The 20,647-nt window shown below is 35.1% G+C and overlaps 1 protein-coding gene across 1 annotated transcript in view; it reads right to left on the minus strand.

The window, feature by feature from the left end:
- LOC140151978 (uncharacterized) overlaps positions 1–14,269 on the minus strand; it is a 22,903-nt gene extending 8,634 nt beyond the window's left edge. Inside the window, exons 1-4 of the mRNA XM_072174280.1 lie at positions 13,938–14,269; positions 8,731–8,792; positions 3,666–3,755; positions 3,021–3,135 (exon numbers count right to left, since the gene is read on the minus strand). Of these exons, the coding sequence (XP_072030381.1) occupies positions 3,021–3,135; positions 3,666–3,755; positions 8,731–8,792; positions 13,938–14,229 (559 nt within the window). The 5' untranslated portion in view covers positions 14,230–14,269. The remainder of the gene's footprint in view (positions 1–3,020; positions 3,136–3,665; positions 3,756–8,730; positions 8,793–13,937) is intronic.
- Between the last annotated feature and the right edge of the window lie 6,378 nt (positions 14,270–20,647).

Consider the following 20,647-nt stretch of genomic DNA (forward strand, 5'->3'; position numbering starts at 1 on the left):
CAATCCTGCGTCATCTGACCAAGAGAGAGATTTTTTTTCAAACAGAATAATAAGCCTGTAGGCCTATATCATGCACGGGCTTTTGGCGAGACATAGACACACTACTACTATACTACAACCAAAGGCATTAGGTTTTAAGATTTGCAACCTCAAAGAACGTGTCATGATAAAGCGTTAGAAGATTGGCACTGGATTTGGACGTGTTTATGTTGTAATCATGATCATACTTTTTCTCATTGTTCATGTTTAGGAGATCAAAACTATAATGGCTACACATGTGCCACATGACAGATGCATGATGGTACCTCTGGGCAGTACCTCTCTTTTGTTTTAGGTATTCCCCTTCCAACCATGAACAACAGTAATCATATTTACGTGACATTATTGATTTGCATTTATGAACGTAAAAACGACATTTAATTTGTTTCCTATATCTACCAATTTTGGCTATATTACATTACTTTCTTTAACTTATGCATGATAAGATCGCTGCATCTTACCTTTTTCAATAAACGCACAACCCAAGTCACATATCGATTTGTAAAGCACAACAGTTAACAAAAACTAAGTGGTGAAAAAGTTCATTTAAAACAAAACTTCCACCATTGCTTCTTTCCAGAGGCACTCGTGAGCTTTCACTAATCTTTTAACTCCAATAAGTGTCCGATTTACGCTCAGAGTAACTCCAAACAGCCCGGAAACCATTTCATATCACACATCGCTTGACTTAATGTACAAATTGAAATCATTAAGGGACGTATTTGAAGTGATTTATATTTGTTTCACACATGGTTTCCCAAACAGTGATAGCTTAATCGCGTCTTTTAAGAAAACACAATAATGGCTATTTTCATTGATATGGGTAGGTTACTGTGTCTTAACGAAATAAATCTGTTCGACACAGTAACGTCTGGTCCGCCCCATAAGTGATTTATGTCGCTAATAGATATTAAAACAAATGGTCAATTAACCTAGGTGGATCGACGGTAGTCACGAAGCTCATTTGGACTTCTTTACGGGGATTTCCCACTGATGCATCCGACTCTTACACAGCTATACTCGACGATATAAGAAGATAAATTGAACGTCACGTATATTAGTCGCAGCAATTACTCTCAAACTCGTGTCATGACCATCAGGTAATTAAAATTAACCATATTATGTGACCTTTTCGTATATAGCTATTTCTAAATCACCAAAAAAATTGTGTCAGTATTTTTAATCATACAGGGAACACCCACGAATTCGAAATTGAATTGCGCTACCCCATAAAATGATTTACCACACCATCCCGAATGGCCTGACAATGCTATCTTCAGTAGATAGCTATAGCACAGATTATGCTGCTCTCGCGAAACCATTGTTGATCGTAAAACTGAATTTCACCACTACCATTTTACTTGTACCACACTTCTCTTGAACTATATAGTATTTGGCGTGTGCCTTTATGATTGCAACAAAAGAAGCCAGTTATTTAGCTGTCAATTTGAAGTTGGGTAATAACATGACTGAAATGCCTTTAGGCTTCTCTCGCTTTCCTAGACACATGGCGGGGTTAGTGGCATGCATAAACCATGGAAGTTTAGAGACCATGCATAAACGATCCCTCCCTCAGTTGATGTCGCATTTAGTAACATGATTCCAATTTGGGCATATCATTGCCGTTAAAATGTTAATCGGCGTAAAATTGAAAACAAATACCTCCTAATCGCTTACGAGATTTATGTCAATTAAAGTACAATATATGGGGACGATTAATGTGGCGCTAAAACTACAGAGGATTTTTCGCGGGGATTTGCAATATTTGGTTGCATATTTTCCACGTTGACGGATCTTGATCAAATTGTAGATCTTGAGAGGGAAAATTGACCAAAAAGTCTCGTGGGGAATTAAGACTTTATAATGATCCAAGGTATCTGATACCTGATCGGGATAGGCCCGACATCCGATTGTTTTAATTGCGTCACATAAGAAACGTCAATCATGCGTGGAACGTAATCGCCTTACACTGTTTAAGAAAACAGATTTTGTACAAAAAGAGAAAATTCTTAATGTCATTGCCCTTATAAAAAAAATAGTTAAACTCAATTTGATAACAAATCCACAAATTTGAGATACCAGGTTTTCGGTTTGATCGATTTCAATGATTTTGGTAACTTAAAGACCCATTCAGTGATCCCAGCGCAAGTGTAAAAAAAAAAATAAAATTCTTTATAAATTGCTTAAAAGTGAAGGATAAGTCATTAAAATTGTTATTTGGTACTTTTGAAATGACAAATTTGGCAAAAAACGAAGAAAACAGCAGTACTGACGAAATTGGAGCCCCATTCAAATACATGTAGCTAATTTAGATACTGTATCAGTCTAAATTACAGATTCGTGTAAAATGTCTTATTTTGTCTTAAATACACGGCTTTTGGCTGAACCACTTACAGGCTATGTTAGCACATATGACAATGACAAAGGTACCAAAATCTGAATTTTGATGATTTTTACGGTCATCCGGATGAGCAAATCACTGAATGGGCCTTTAAGAATTAGAGCACACTTTTTTTTAGCTATTCAATTAACAAATATGATTCTATTTTGTCAGATGAGGCAAACTTTAATATGTGGTCAATGTGTGGGGAATTGGTAATTGAACTTGAAGTATCAGGACCCATCTATCGGGCAATAATATTCACCAAAAAAAAATATATAAAAAAACATAATACAGAAATTAGTCTGGTAATTGGCCTTTCAATTGCTATATACTAGTGTATACCGAACAAAAACAATACAATAGATTGTTCCCTCCTTTTGTTTAAACCTAATCGTGTATTGAATTTTCACTTTTATGATGATTTTGGTCAACCTAAATTGAGTTTATTATTTCGTCTGGCAAAACCTGATTTGTTTTTTATTTTAAAAAATTCGTCTGGCAAAACCTGATTTGTTTTTAATTTTAAAAGTTTAGTGTTGTTTATTTGTCTGACACAATTCAATCATTCCTGACATAAAACGTTGTTTTCTAATCTTACCTAATTGTGACGAAATACCTGGCGAATTGTTGAATTCAAGATGTGCTTGAACAAGAGCATGATCACGTGGGTCAATGACGTCATAGATACTACCACCAGTAGAAAGTAACTCAACCTGACAAAAAGTTACAAAGGGTTGAATATAATTCCATGATATAATTCCATGATATTTTTGTTTTCCTTTTTAATGAATAAAAGTGATGTAAGATTGAAATATAGAAGCTTCTTTTAAGATTTATAAATCGTGTGCATTATACGCAGAGAACAATATCGTCAATTGGATATGGTTTATTTTTGTTCTGGAACTCTGCTATACTAAAAAGGTTCTAGAATGATCCATTTGCTGCAACAATGGTTCTACAAGAGCTACATAAGTTTCTTTCAGCTTTTTGGTTGCTATAAACCAAGATTGGATATTTTTCAGCCCTCATTTAACCAAACTGGCTCTTCAAGTTAAAAGTTGCGCATATCTCCGATGTATATAATGTGTGTGAGAGTGTCTCAAAAGAGGTGGTGACTTTCAACAAATTTAATAGAACTATTTTCTCAGTGGGTTTTCTTACCCGTGTCAAGAACGGAAAGTACAGTTATATTTAAATTTTCCGAGGTATTGAATATGAAGACCATTTAAACGTGTTTTCTTACCATTGAATGTCCCAGATAGTCAGTGACGTTTTCAGACATGTAAAGTAACTTCCCATTGGATGTCAGTGCAACAAGGAAGCCATGGAGGGCCTGAAATCAAAAGCAACATGTCACTAACTTACTTTATAATTATTAAAACAAGAATTTATATAGCGACGATGCGCTGTACATTAAGCAGACAACATAATATACAATCATTGCCAGAATTAAAAACAAACAAACCAAGGTTTATAATTCCGTTGACATGGTTGAGCAAATGGGCAGAAAACGGAAATTACAATATAGTACATAAATGAAAAGCATATTATGAGTACACTCAGTTGTTAAAGCCGGTTCTAAAGTCTTGGTGCAACAACTAAGAAACTGCTGCAGTATGTTTTGGATTTCGCGGCATCTTCCTGGAGTACCGGGGTAAAGTATTGCGCTATATGAGGCCGATCTGAGAGTCAGAGGAGGTTGATATGTTTTTGTAAGCCGGGGTTTCGCCGTTCAACGCCTTGTATGTTAAACATGTTAAATGAATGTAAACAAAAAAATCTTGAATTGGACATGTGTGATCTCTTTATTCTTGAGAGAAAACTGAACACGTGCTATCTACTGAAGATAGCAAAAAGGGACATGTAACATTGTCATTTTCAGAATAATAAAAATACTGACGTCTCAATGAGAATGAAAGTTATTATCAGATTAGTCATTTGTCCAATCATCATCATCATCATCGTTATCATCGTCGTTACCATCGCCAACGTCGTCATCATCATCATCATCTTCATCATCACCTCCATCATCATCATCATCATCATCATCATCATCATCATCATCGTCATCATCATCATCATCATCATCATCATCGTCATCATCATCATCATCATCATCATCATCACCTCCATCATCATCATCATCATCATCATCATCATCATCATCATCATCGTCATCATCGTCATCGTCGTCGCTTCTTATCATCATTATTCTGTTCGCACAAGTCAATCATTCCAATACGATTTCAGTGTGTCAATATCGCTCAAGATAGAAATCGCTATCTTCCGTAGATAGCAGCGATTAACAGCCCCTATCAATGATGAACCTGTTGAGAGTGCTGAAAACTACCAAAGAAAAATGATTATGAAAAGGTGAAAGTTGTTATCCCGTGGGTGTAACAATAGTGATTCAAACTCCCTAGAAACAATGCAATACTGAAACTAAACGACCATATCACCTTGGATAATAATCGTTGTATAGAACTGACGGCTATGTTCGTTAAACGTCTGGGATAAATGACATCCCATCGAGATTAAATGAAATAGAACAAAATGCCATTTTACAGAGTTCTATAAATGAGCTTTGGAATTATCTTAACCCTTTTGCATAATATCTATCATTTTTCCAATTAACAAAATCTACCGCTGTCATATATGCAGTAGATTTACGTGGAATGAACTAAGCTGTACTATTATCTATATACCATTTACGCGAGTGAACGAAACTAGTATATGGAAAGATCGGTGGAAGGAACGAGCGAGAGTTACTGAGCTAAATCGCCATCTATCATCTATACCAGCAGTGGTAATTGAAAGTGTCTACCCGTAATGATAGTCATTATTGATTCCTGTTACAATATCAAGTATATAACTAAACAATACATAAAGACAAGCAACATTATCCTAAGCTATACCGTCAGAACCAAAACACTTTATGAAATTGAAACAAACTTAATCAACCCGGGACCCGTCTGATAGAGCTATAGATTAATGCACATTGTTCGTACTAAAGACCCTCCGGGAAATTAGACGTTTATTATAGTGATGTATACGTATCCTGGATTTATTCAATCAAGGAAAACTTGGGCTATTTTATCTTGACGTATGCAGGAAAGGTTTCCCAATTACAACAGATGATGATTATTTCTTATATGAGACGCAGCGTATCTTAAGTCAGTAGTTTTGATACATGCCCATCCATCATGGGGTTCTTACGAGGGGGAAATGTATGGGATATGGAGAAAATGAAATGGCTCAAGAATATTCTAATAAACTGACGTTTGGCTGGTCAAGTGAACAGTCGTCTTTGTGAACGGATTGACATGTGAACGGTACCAATTTGAAAATTAAGAAATTAAGAATCTTTTGCAAAAATGTGTCATTCTATAATGAGTTGTATATCAGTTTATGACCACCTATGCTTGCTCTCTCTCTCTCTCTCTCTCTCGCTCTCGCTCTAGCTCTTTCTGATCGATCAAGTCAAGACCAATTAAAATAATTAAACAGCAATTGTGTACTTTTTAAATCTGAAAACAATACATTTGCCTATGGGCCGATCCCGGTTGTTGAAAGGTGAATTCCGGTTCACTTACCTTGCCCGAAGAAATGTTTACAAAAAGGGGGATGGGGGTCGATCAGATCGCCAAGAAATCCAGAATATTAAAAGGCCAACTTATTTGAGACGAGTGATGGTAGTGTGTGCCCCAAGTGTGCATTTACTTTTAAATTTCATTCGCATAAAGCTAAAAAAATTGTTATGTCTCAAAGTCAGCTGAAACAGCAAATTCATTTTTCATTTCCTTTTTTTTTTACCGTAAAATCACAAAATTGTTATGAAGATTGGCTAATTATACACATATCTACCAAAATATGACTTTTGAGAGATAGCCTATGTGTCTATTGAAGTGAAAAATCGTAATAATTAGAAATTTGATTTTACATGTATATTAATAGCAATTGATTTAAATAGTGATTAAATTGTCTTAATTAATGATATTTTAACAATATAGAATGCTCTTTATGGACTTACGGTAATGACCTCCTCAATTCTATATGATAACAAAAAAGATGTTTTAACATCTTTTAAAAATGACGTTAAAACGTCATTTTTCTGCCAAGTTTCGTAGAGCAAATGATGACAGCGGGCCACAATTGTTCTTCCTTGCCCATTGAATGTGATGAATATTAATTACTACCATGATTGGTTAAGGAAATAGATGCTCTTGCTTTTGGGATTGCCTACTGGTTAAAAACTCAAGTTATTTTACGCTGATCTTTTATAATGTTAACTGTATTTTGAACATTTTCCTAAATCAAATCAGTCCGATATATAAGACCAAGCCCGGTTTACGAACCATTCTGGTTTGAGTCTGGTTTGAGATTCTTAACCTGAAGAAGTTGCATATCTGAGCTGAGCTGCGCCAGCAATTGTCCTGTTTTTTTACACAACGTTTTCTGCTGTGTTACAGAAAGCTGTCTCTTTTAAAACGTAGAAACAATATGTTAAACAAACTTCCGTTTTTGAGGTGAATTGGAAAAAAATAGGAATATTGACCCGGGAGTATCACCCCGGTGAAGAAAATACATTTTTTTATTATATTCTTCTCTTTTTTTTCCTTTCGTTTGACACCACTTCGCAGTCATTCTTTCTTGGGATTTCGAGCTATGTCCATTTTAGAGACAAACAGGTGAGCATGGTGAGTAACTTTTGCTCTTTGGGCTGTGTTGAGCTGTGGAATGGTGCATTTGGGTCCGACAAAAAAAAATCAGAATTATATCGAAAGAAATCAAATTTAGTTATAACTATGGTTGATGTAAATGCAAAAACTGGAAAATCAATTAAATAATAACTTCAAAACTTAAATAACATTATGTTGCAATATAATTTAGTCAAAAGTTAACTAACATTACGGGTTTATGTTACAATATTTTATTATGTTGCTGACTGGAATAATGGGAATGAAAACGTTTCTTTATATAACCCGACATTTAAACGTTTTCTGGCAACATTTTCTAACCTTTTGCGAATAATGTCGAAAACGTTTTGTGTTTGCTGGGTAACAATGCTTATGAGTAGAGAAATTACAGATTCATGTGAAATGTTTTATTTTGTCTTTAATAAACAGCTTTCGACTAGCAGTTACGTTAGCACATCTATGACACTAACAAAGGTGCCAAAATCTGAAGTTTGATGATTTTTTTAGATCGTCATGATGACGATATTACTGGAAATTTAACTTCTTACAATAACGCGATATCCTACGAAGGTCCATTTTTACATGGCTTATGCTACCACTTGTGGCTCTCATTTAAAATCTCTCAGTAGCACAGCCTTTAGGCCGAGTAAAAAAAAACATGTTTCTCGTCCGCGCCCTCCTCATTTTTTGAAGATTTTTCAAATTTCATTTTATTTTGTAAACTTTCAGTTATAACTTGTAGAAAAAGATGTTTCAGAAGTTGAAACTTATTTTACGGCTTTGTAAATGCATAATACATAATTTAAGAAGAGTTTTGTGATCACTAGGGGCCTACCTCTCAAAACAATAAAATAAAAAGGGCCTCCTCCTTTTTCTCAGATATCAATCTGTATGTCGAATACCCGAAACATGGTGCCAAATACAGTTATTTAGCGTCGTTTTCCAATAAAAAATAAAAATAAAAAGCCCTCATTCTCCTAATTTTAAAAACCCGGACGAGAAACATGTTTTTATTTTTACTTGGCCTTATTTTGGTATCTGTGCTTTTGATAAACTGTAGGGAACTAATGTAGATGGTTCTTTGGTTAATAGAACCGATACTGTTAAAAATAGCGGGATTTTCGCACGCGGCCTTTATCGTATGTATAAGACATCGAAAATTGTCGAATAAAAGAACTCATAAATTATAATCACGGACAGTAAGATCAACAATGGGTATCTACATTCCAAGCAGAAACGCTTTTCAGAAATATATTATTAATTTCAAGCAATCGGACAATCCTAATTATAGAATTCGAGGCCATCTGTAAAAAAGAGCGTGAGCACATTTTACTATGAACATAGACATTACAACACATGTTTTAATTGGTGTCAGACCTATTATAATGATACGATAATTATGCCCCCAATAATGGCTTTCATTTTAACCGTTATTTGTTAAACTGGGATTTTTACTTTTTGAGAAATTAATGAATTTATCGAAAAACTATTCGGAGATCGCTACCTTAATGCTCAAACCCCTTAATGCGATGGAATTCAAAATATAAAAACTTCATAATTTCATATAAATATATATTGCTGTTAAAATTGTTGTCGTGGTATCTGCCCTACCTGTGTGAAGTCAGCACGGTGCTCTGTAGTCCAAACATCGTCGATTCGATCGCAGTCGGTTTCTGAAAATTCAAGCAAATTGAAAGAAATTGGTACATGTACAAAAAGCATACAGGGTTGGAAATACTTTGCAAATCTTTATTGGATAAAATGTCGGGTAATAAATTGTTGGCTACCTCTGGTAACCAGCGGCTTTTTCTCTGCTTAACGTAAGTCACACAATCTGATATCAGCCATAGCCTACATAGCGACATCTTCATCTTAAGTAGATAGCAACATTACAGCAATCCGATATCAGCAATATTCAGTAGATAGCAACATTAACACAATCTGATACCAGTCATACATAGCGACATCTTCATCTTAAGTAGATAGCAACATTACAGCAATCCGATATCAGCAATATTCAGTAGATAGCAACATTAACACAATCTGATACCAGTCATCTTCAGTAGATAGCAACATTAACACAATCTGATATCAGCAATATTCAGTAGATAGCAAGATGAACACAATCTGATACCAGTCATCTTCAGTAGATAGCAACATTAACACAATCTGATATCAGCAATATTCAGTAGATAGCAACATTAACACAATCTGATATCAGCAATATTCAGTAGATAGCAACATTAACACAATCTGATATCAGTTATCTTCAGTAGATAGCAACATTAACACAATCTGATATCAGTCATCTTCAGTAGATAGCAACATTAACACAATCTGATATCAGCAATATTCAGTAGATAGCAACATTAACACAATCTGATATCAGTCATCTTCAGTAGATAGCAACATTAACACAATCTGATATCAGCAATATTCAGTAGATAGCAACATTAACACAATCTGATATCAGTCATCTTCAGTAGATAGCAACATTAACACAATCTGATATCAGTCATCTTCAGTAGATAGCAACATTAACACAATCTGATATCAGCCATCTTCATTAGATAGCGACATTAAAACAATCTGATATCAGCCATTTTCAGTAGATAGCAGTATTAACATAATCTGATATCAGCTATCTTCAGTAGATAGCGACATTAAAACAATCTAATATCAGTCATCTTCTGTAGATAGCAACATTATCACAATCTGATATCAGCCATCTTCAGTAGATAGCAACATTAACACAATCTGATATCAGCCATCTTCAGTAGATAGCGACATTAAAACAATCTGATACCAGTCATCTTCAGTAGATAGCAACATTAACACAATCTGATATCAGCAATATTCAGTAGATAGCAACATTAACACAATCTGATATCAGTCATCTTCAGTAGATAGCAACATTAACACAATCTGATATCAGCAATATTCAGTAAATAGCAACATTAACACAATCTGATATCAGTCATCTTCAGTAGATAGCAACATTAACACAATCTGATATCAGTCATCTTCAGTAGATAGCAACATTAACACAATCTGATATCAGCCATCTTCATTAGATAGCGACATTAAAACAATCTGATATCAGCCATCTTCAGTAGATAGCAGTATTAACATAATCTGATATCAGCTATCTTCAGTAGATAGCGACATTAAAACAATCTAATATCAGTCATCTTCTGTAGATAGCAACATTAACACAATCTGATATCAGCCATCTTCAGTAGATAGCAACATTAAAACAATCTGATATCAGCCATCTTCAGTAGATAGCAGTATTAACATAATCTGATATCAGCTATCTTCATTAGATAGCGACATTAAAACAATCTGATATCAGCCATCTTCAGTAGATAGCGACATTAAAACAATCTGATATCAGTCATCTTCAGTGATAGCGACATTAAAACAATCTGATATCAGCCATCTTCATTAGATAGCGACATTAAAACAATCTGATATCAGCCATCTTCAGTAGATAGCGACATTAAAACAATCTGATATCAGTCATCTTCAGTAGATAGCGACATTAAAACAATCTGATGTCAGCAATCTTCAGTAGATAGCAACATTACAGCAATCCGATATCAGCAATATTCAGTAGATAGCAACATTAACACAATCTGATACCAGTCATCTTCAGTAGATAGCAACATTAACACAATCTGATATCAGCAATATTCAGTAGATAGCAAGATGAACACAATCTGATACCAGTCATCTTCAGTAGATAGCAACATTAACACAATCTGATATCAGCAATATTCAGTAGATAGCAACATTAACACAATCTGATATCAGCAATATTCAGTAGATAGCAACATTAACACAATCTGATATCAGTTATCTTCAGTAGATAGCAACATTAACACAATCTGATATCAGTCATCTTCAGTAGATAGCAACATTAACACAATCTGATATCAGCAATATTCAGTAGATAGCAACATTAACACAATCTGATATCAGTCATCTTCAGTAGATAGCAACATTAACACAATCTGATATCAGCAATATTCAGTAGATAGCAACATTAACACAATCTGATATCAGTCATCTTCAGTAGATAGCAACATTAACACAATCTGATATCAGTCATCTTCAGTAGATAGCAACATTAACACAATCTGATATCAGCCATCTTCATTAGATAGCGACATTAAAACAATCTGATATCAGCCATTTTCAGTAGATAGCAGTATTAACATAATCTGATATCAGCTATCTTCAGTAGATAGCGACATTAAAACAATCTAATATCAGTCATCTTCTGTAGATAGCAACATTATCACAATCTGATATCAGCCATCTTCAGTAGATAGCAACATTAACACAATCTGATATCAGCCATCTTCAGTAGATAGCGACATTAAAACAATCTGATACCAGTCATCTTCAGTAGATAGCAACATTAACACAATCTGATATCAGCAATATTCAGTAGATAGCAACATTAACACAATCTGATATCAGTCATCTTCAGTAGATAGCAACATTAACACAATCTGATATCAGCAATATTCAGTAAATAGCAACATTAACACAATCTGATATCAGTCATCTTCAGTAGATAGCAACATTAACACAATCTGATATCAGTCATCTTCAGTAGATAGCAACATTAACACAATCTGATATCAGCCATCTTCATTAGATAGCGACATTAAAACAATCTGATATCAGCCATCTTCAGTAGATAGCAGTATTAACATAATCTGATATCAGCTATCTTCAGTAGATAGCGACATTAAAACAATCTAATATCAGTCATCTTCTGTAGATAGCAACATTAACACAATCTGATATCAGCCATCTTCAGTAGATAGCAACATTAAAACAATCTGATATCAGCCATCTTCAGTAGATAGCAGTATTAACATAATCTGATATCAGCTATCTTCATTAGATAGCGACATTAAAACAATCTGATATCAGCCATCTTCAGTAGATAGCGACATTAAAACAATCTGATATCAGTCATCTTCAGTGATAGCGACATTAAAACAATCTGATATCAGCCATCTTCATTAGATAGCGACATTAAAACAATCTGATATCAGCCATCTTCAGTAGATAGCGACATTAAAACAATCTGATATCAGTCATCTTCAGTAGATAGCGACATTAAAACAATCTGATGTCAGCAATCTTCAGTAGATAGCAACATTAAAACAATCCGATATCAGCCATCTTGAGTAGATAGCGACATTAAAACAATCCGATATCAGCCATCTTCAGTAGATAGCGACATTAAAACAATCTGATGTCAGCAATCTTCAGTAGATAGCGACATTAAAACAATCTGATATCAGCCATCTTCATTAGATAGCGACATTAAAACAATCTGATATCAGCTATCTTCAGTAGATAGCGACATTAAAACACTCTGATATCAGTCATCTTCAGTAGATAGCGACATTAACACAATCTGATATCAGCCATCTTCAGTAGATAGCGACATTAAAACACTCTGATATCAGTCATCTTCAGTAGATAGCAACATTAACACAATCTGATATCAGCTATCTTCATTAGATAGCAACATTAAAGCAATCCGATATCAGCCATCTTCAGTAGATAGCGACATTAACACAATCTGATATCAGCTATCTTCAGTAGATAGCGACATTAAAACACTCTGATATCAGTCATCTTCAGTAGATAGCAACATTTTTTGAATAACATAATCTTCAAACTTATGGTACGTTATTGTCTACTTTTATTTTAAATAATTAAAGTTCATACTTTTCATGTTCGAAAGTAAACGTGTTTAAAAAGTTTTCAATTAAACAAAATGGCGAATTTGATTAATTGGACGCTCTTATAGGCCTATAAAGACTTTTTTCTACTTCAACACTGTGAAATCAGAATGACGGCGAGAAAAACGTTTTATTATGGGGTTTCTTTCGGCCAGACATTTTGTAATGTAAAACTAAAGGCAAAGAGCTTTCGGCTGCAGCATGTGCAAAGGGATAGTATGCATGCTCTGGGATGCAAGACTGGATGTATATTCTTTTTAATGACCGGAAAAACAAAAGTGTACGTACATTGTCACCCATTTTGGTCTTTAGAATAGATATTACTACCGTATACCCTGTTAAAACATTGTTTCAAAAGTTTAAACTACGCTGTTTAACGGGTAGTGACTGAACAACATTTTTACATGTCATCATGATGTAAGGATGAGTAATTGGTGATAAGCAGTGTGGTCTTTGTGGGGGTTGACCCCGCAATGAGTTGGTTTGCTAACGCAACCCCTACAAGAAAATTTCATCCCCCAAAAAGAAATTTTCACCCCCTAACTCCCCACCCAAAAAAATGTGTAAAATTGAATATTGACCCAGTAAACACAAAATGTTACCTTTATTTTTGGCAAAAATAGTGTAAAACTGAAATTTGGCCTAGTAAACACAAAATATCACCTTAATTTTGGGCTAAAATAGTGTAAAATTGAGTTTTTCGCGCGTAATCACAGTAACGCAACTGATCAAAAAGGGATTTTTTGTCTTTGCCCCATTAGACAACTGATTTTATAAAGACCACACCGCGCCGTTGATAGGAGGAAAGAGCACATGGGAGAAGTGGCAACAAACACAAATAAACCTTTTCATGAGCAAACATATAGGACATTAATCTAACGCAAAGTTGGCAACGCTCGACATTTTTACAAGAGAAAATAGGTTTAAAAAAAATTTCGAATACAAAATGGGTCTTTGAGATGAGAGAGAGAGAGAGCGTGTGTGTGTAATATCAAATAAAATCTCAGTAACCATAGCATAGAATATTAAAAAGTAACAACTAACCTTGCTGTTGGTGAAAAAAATTCCCTTTCCTGATATAAACACAAGCCAGGGACATGACATGTAGATATGAGAGTCTCGTCTTTACGGTAGCGGGCAGGGGAAGCAGATCCCGTAATACGGCTATCTCGGTATTTATCAAGTCTCGACGCTGCTTCGACGCTCGGCTCGTTGAGCGATGCATGTTGCGTTTTCGTCGCAGTTTATTCTGCGTAGAGTTTAGAGCTGGAACTCGAGATGAGTCCCCGTATAATCGTTGGTATTCGCAGTGGCCTGATGCGTAAGCAACATCCATTTATGCTTCGATAAAACGGCGTTCATGTCAGAGTAAGTCAGAAATGTAAACTGCACGTGAAGTTTAGACACAAAAATATTTATAACCCTAATTTAACCACATGTTAACACGGTGATTTGTTGACATCATAAACATCCTTATAAAGTTGTCAATTTTATCTGTTTTTATAGACTCAGTTTCAATTTGTACGTATCACTTTCATCAATATGGATTGAGCAACATGATTGGATGCTGTGTAAGGCGGTTGCATTGCACGTTAATTGGTCGTTGAACCTGCCACATTAGCAATGGGTGTGGTCAATCATCTTGCTGGAAAACTTATTGCATCTCCAAACGACTAATCAGAATAATTAACCTCCTCTGCCCGCGCACCAGTCGATAACAGACGACATTTTTGAAAATCTGGGATGTTGTCAACCCAAATGAGTAATTTGTCGCACGATCTCAATACTCAATTCTTTCACTTGTTAAACCTGTACCGTCTCTGTTCCTGTCCGCCGATCGACGTCGGTATGGTAGACGACATGATCCTTTTAAAATATATATGACATGATGCTAATAAGTTATAAATTTGTCGCAAGATATTTCATTTATATTCTTGCTAGGAAATGCCCGCGACGTGGGCACCATGTGGCTGGTAAAGTACTTTAAGTAGGCCCACTGAAGATAGCAAATTAACGCCTGTGATATTCAACTGATAATAATGCCGCAGAAAGCACTATATTCAAAAGACGGTATAATAAAGCTGTTTCAAATATCAATTAAGTAAACTAATAAAATAAACCAATTTCATACGGTATGCTACCGGTATCCACTAAAGATAGCAGAATACGTCAAATGTATATTGCAGAAGGTTTCTCAAGTAGGAAGTATTATACTCTAGCTATATAGTAGCTATACTAAAAATGATGCGAACGATTTCTCTGCTATCTACAGTAGATAGCATTTTGACTGCTTGAATAGAAAATACAACCGTTAGGTATGAGATCTACTCACGACAGCAGTATAGACATGTTCCTTCTAGGAAATATTTTTTATTACTACTGCGTTGACTATTATGAGTATATATTTATGAAAAAAAAACATGTAAATGTTTTTTGTAAATGTGACTAATTCCTATAATTACCGACATTTATACAGCGTGATATTGGTAGTCTACAGTGTTTTTATTACTGATAATCATCATGATCATGTAAAATATTGATTTCAAGTGAAAGGCCCTATTTTTCTCATAAACATATTGAAATTAGAATTTCCAACTCAGTGTATTTCCGAAGATATCATCAAAAAACTGCCGAATTAGTGGCCTAATTGGGCAGTTTTTTGATGATTTCTTCGGAAATATACCGATTTGGAACGCCAAATTTCAATATGTTTATGAGAAAAATATGAGCTGTCATCTGATACCAAAATCAGCATTTTGATGAGGTAAAGTGGGGGATGAGATTGTCAATCAGGTTACCCACCTTTAAGAGAAAGGAAACTCTTCTTTGGTATGCTGTCTACGGAGGATATTAGCAAATAAGCCTCAAATACATGCCAACATAATGATATAGTGGGGTCATTTTGAGAAGTACGACGTGAATGTTTCTTCATTACGTTAGCTAAATGTTACACTTAAGTTGACTCGAGGCTTTGTTAAAGAAAACCGAATCGCACATTGACACAGGCTGTATCAAAATGATAAGTACCCATCCGTTTCTAGTGATTATGGACAAGACTATACATCAAAATGCAACATAGATTAATGTTATAAAAGGTCATAAAACGCAATCCTGGGCATCGGACTAGAGAATAAGCCTAGAATAAGGGCTGGTACTTTTGGTATGCTATTTTCGCTGACTATAAAGATAGCAAATTAATGATCATTCATAACAATATAGTGTGGGTCATTTTTAGAACAAAGTATACTACGAGTTGCCTTCAAATGACGATTTTGAAAATGAACAGTACGTATATGCTATCTACTGAAGATAGCAGTGTAATAAAAGATGAGACCATTTTTTTTTATTGCGTAGGTGATTTTTTAAGTATATAAGCACATGTTGTGTTGCCTGGGTGTTGTCTAGATTATTCGACTGGGACACTTCAAATCGATGAGCTCAGATGATGTTCAGCTAATCCAAGTATACTATTTTTCTATATACTTCACGGTAGTTTCCTACTTTTTACTTTTGTATTTTTCTATATAGCTGAGGATTAGTATTTGGTTTCATGTGCCGCAATTACTTTGCTAACGGTGTCAAGATCTTTTTAATAGAAAAGAATACTATCTGTATAAATAGCAATGTGTTAAACGTGAAACATTTGGTGTATTCAGATTTAAGAGTTGGTTATCTCCAATTTTATAGAACATTGTGTGAGTTGCCTATTGAAGATATATTATACATTGCATAATGTCATGTAAATTCTGAAATAACATATGATTGAGAACAATGTATTTGTATTGAAAAGAGTTAATTCGTGTTGACCTATCTCGTTGAATTTCTATATTGTTAAGCCCTATAAACTAAGAAAAGGAAATATGCAGTTTAATTACAGTGACCTTCAAGAGTTGTAGGCAGATAATTCTAAATTCTTCACAAAATGCGAACTTGGTTACTTTCCATCGTTTTAACATCGTTTTGCCTAGGCTCCAGTGCATGCATGATGATGAACGACTAACACACGTTAACAGGGCAGGGCAGAGTTTCTTGGGCATATGCATATGGGCTGCATGTATCACATATACAAAGGTCATTCAATAAGTTCTATCTCCGTTCTTATAACGTTGGTTCGTCAAATGTAGTATGATTTTACATATTGGAATGTCACCTACAAATGAGGGCAAAATATTGATATTTTTTCCCAAATATTTGTAGGTGACCAAATAAGATTTGATGCACCATGCAGAAACGGTAAAAATTTGAAAAACATTTACATTAAAATATGTGTGTAACCTACGAGATTAGCTTGATATGCAAGTGTTATGTTTATGCGAATAAGTAACTACACAGCAAGATGACCAGTATTTAAAAATGCATTTTAACTTGAAAAACATATACCATGGATATGGGCTGCATGTATCACATATACAAAGGTCATTCAATAAGTTCTACCTCCGTTCTTATAATCGTCAATTACATATTGGAATGTTGTTAAATATAATCAGTCATTTGTTAAATATAATCAGTCATTCTCAGATTTTAAAGTTCTGAAAGGGGGGCTTCCACAGGGAACAAAAGTTGGTCCTCTGGGATTTCAAGTCATAATTCAAAGTGTTGGAAATATGTGCATGACCTGACACTTGCTGAGAATCGCACTCATTCCACGTCTGGCAAGCTCCAAGAGGTTTTAGATGATTTTTCGCAATGGACCAGTGACAATAAACTGTGTTTGAATCCCAGCAAGTATCAGGCCCTCCAGGTGTGTTTTAAAAGAGATGTACCCCTTCCATCTGCCTTGGAGATGAATAACACCCCTCTTGATTATATTAATGATGCAAAAATTATTGGCATATGGATTCAAAATAATTTTCAAATTAGTTTACTTGGTGATCAGTTGCCACGTGCCATTTGCATAGCAGGTTTTTTAAAATGCTTCCAGTTAGCTTTTTTTTTTTTTTTCAAATACAGGCAATTTCTGCATTAATTTTGTATTTTTTTAAAAAGCGTTAAATTTGATAACAGTTCTTATCTGCTCTTATGAATGAATTCTGATACCATTTTACCTCGCCAATAACAAATAGAAAAATATATCAAAACAAATTTTTTTTTCAACTGCTAGATAATACCCTAGCGTAGGCTATATAGCATATTTGACCACTATATCTTGGAAGGCATAGGCTACTATTTGCAGGAGCTGAGATATGAGGGGGGAGGTAGAACTTTTCGAATGATCCTCGTACAACTACTTTACCTAACACCCGGGTCTAACACATTGGACTTGATATTTGCTTTCTACTGAAGATAGCATTGTGACTCGTGAAATCTATCAACATCATAGCACGGTATATTTTTCAACTAGTGTTTCCAATTCACCCTTGTCAGTTTATGGATATGCCCAAAAACCTTCAATGAGACGACTTGATCCTGCAATCATTTCTACATACCCGAGATCATATCTTTAAAGCTCTTTTATCAAGTTCTTTTGGTATATGGGGCACCTTTTAAAGGGGGCAAGCAATTTTTGGTGGCCAAGAGGAGGGTCAAGCAAGTTGGGCACACCGTTTGGAAATTTTACCTCCCGACAGGCTCATAATTATTGCGCAGCCCCCACTTTGTGATCCTAGCATCCTCTCTTTATGCCATTTTTCAGTAGATATCCACGAAAAAGCTTATTCCCGAAATTTCAGTTGATTCCGATTTTGCATTTGCGAATTATGCATAATTATGTGTATTACACTGCTGCATAGACCACTGTTGTAATTTCGTTTTGGTACACCAGAACGTAATTCAAATTTGATATTTTTGCAAAACGAATTAATCTGCAATTTTTTGTACATAAACATTATGTAACCAGAGGTTTCCAGTGGTATAAAAATCTCACCTTTTTTTGAGAAAAGTGGGGTGGGGTGAGGTTGTGGATCATAAATTGCCCTTTTATAATACTGAATGATTGTTGAAGCCATAGCTTTATTTGTTGGACCCATTTTTTCTGGGACTCCCAGAGGTTGCTTTTGACGGGCATGTTGGGGCATATTTCACCCACCCGGTCCCCCCTCCTGCCACCCTCAGTATTGAAGACTAAACGAAATGACATTAATAAATTTACTGAATGACTGTTTAAAATATATCATAACATTCGTTAGTCAAGCCCGCTTTTTTATTTTTGACACCCGGACTGAGAACACACTCAAACAGATTGACTTCAGCACACAACTTTTTCCCGCAAATATATTTCCGATATATCTTTTATTTGAACATGTTGAAAGTGTAGAACATTTGAATAAGACTTGATATACATTATCTAATACAGTAGGTAATGATCCAATGTAGTATAGGTGATTTCAATTGTACATGTAAATTGGGAAGCGTGCATGGTAATATTATGGATTTAGCAATATGCTTACTTATTACTGATACAACATAATAGTGTTCTATTATTAATCATAATACTACAGGTAAATTAAGTAATTCTTGGCCAAGCTCGAACACTTTGAACGCTGGTGGATACGTGCAAAACACACACACATAGCGCAATACAGAAGAAAGCATGCATGCGCCTTACATTGCGCATAGTACGCAACAGGCACATTTGAGCTTGGCCAAGAATTACTACTTAATTAACCTGTAACAAAGATGATGGGAAATTAATGTACCATGGAAACTGTGCATATTGGATTATGATTGTTTATTCGTGATACCACAGATTAGAATAGTGCTCAATTATAATACTAAGGAATAAGCTGCAACTCTAAAAATCGGCAGTAAACCCTGTAGCACAATTCAGGATTTCAACAATACACAAAAGCAATATTTGAGAAATACATCATACCTAGATCATAGATGAGACGTTACAATCAGAATAACATAATACTCCCAATATAGATCAATTATATTAGCTTTGCATAATAGCTTATTATCTATGCTCTAACGTTTCAAAAGATAATAAAAGAAATGATGACAAAAGAAATTCATCATCGAAGTGGTTATGTAATTCTCTTGGTTACCGGATCACGCTCTTTTGGTATGCCTTTGAGTGCCATATACTTTGTGTGGTGATTGTTTCGATCGTGGTTCATTACTCAAGCGTGTGATCTCGTTGACATAGTAACATTACGTAACTTCGCTGGCGAATAGGATGAGGTCGAAGTGGAATTTCTGCCTTAGGATTATTATATCACTGATCCAAAAGAATAAATGGCTTGATTTAAATTCCTGTCAGAATTGTTTTCTTTGGATACATTTGACAATCATGAACAGCATATCAAACGGCATACCCTCTAAAGCTAAACAGCACAGCATGCATCTTCTGTGACATCAAAAAACACAATAAAGCAATGAGGTTTCAGCCACTCAATAAAGCATGAGAGCTCAGAATCATTTACATAGCATTTACTTCTAACCTATAAAATACATACAAGTTCCCAAATACAATACAAGATTCCTATTGGAGCTGCCTGCACAGGTGACCATCGCCACATGAAGGTACTTGGCTGGTACAGTGCAGTACCAATGGAGTACCAGTGTAGAACCAGTGCAGTACCGTTGCTGGTGGGTTATCTGCAGTAGCAGCATTAGTACTGTGTAGGTACTCTGTGTGTTCCAGTCAGGCACCTTGGCGACGGTGTACCTGTGCAGGCAGCCATAATAGGAATGCTGTAGTGTATTTGTAACACTTTGTGCATATGTTACATTCAATATTTCAAATCAAAAATAGATAGTAAAGCATTGAAATCATTAAATCAGTGTTAACTTTGCCACTAACATTACAAAAA

Source organism: Amphiura filiformis, chromosome 5 (assembly GCF_039555335.1).
Source record: "Amphiura filiformis chromosome 5, Afil_fr2py, whole genome shotgun sequence".
In the NCBI taxonomy this organism is placed as follows: domain Eukaryota; kingdom Metazoa; phylum Echinodermata; class Ophiuroidea; order Amphilepidida; family Amphiuridae; genus Amphiura; species Amphiura filiformis.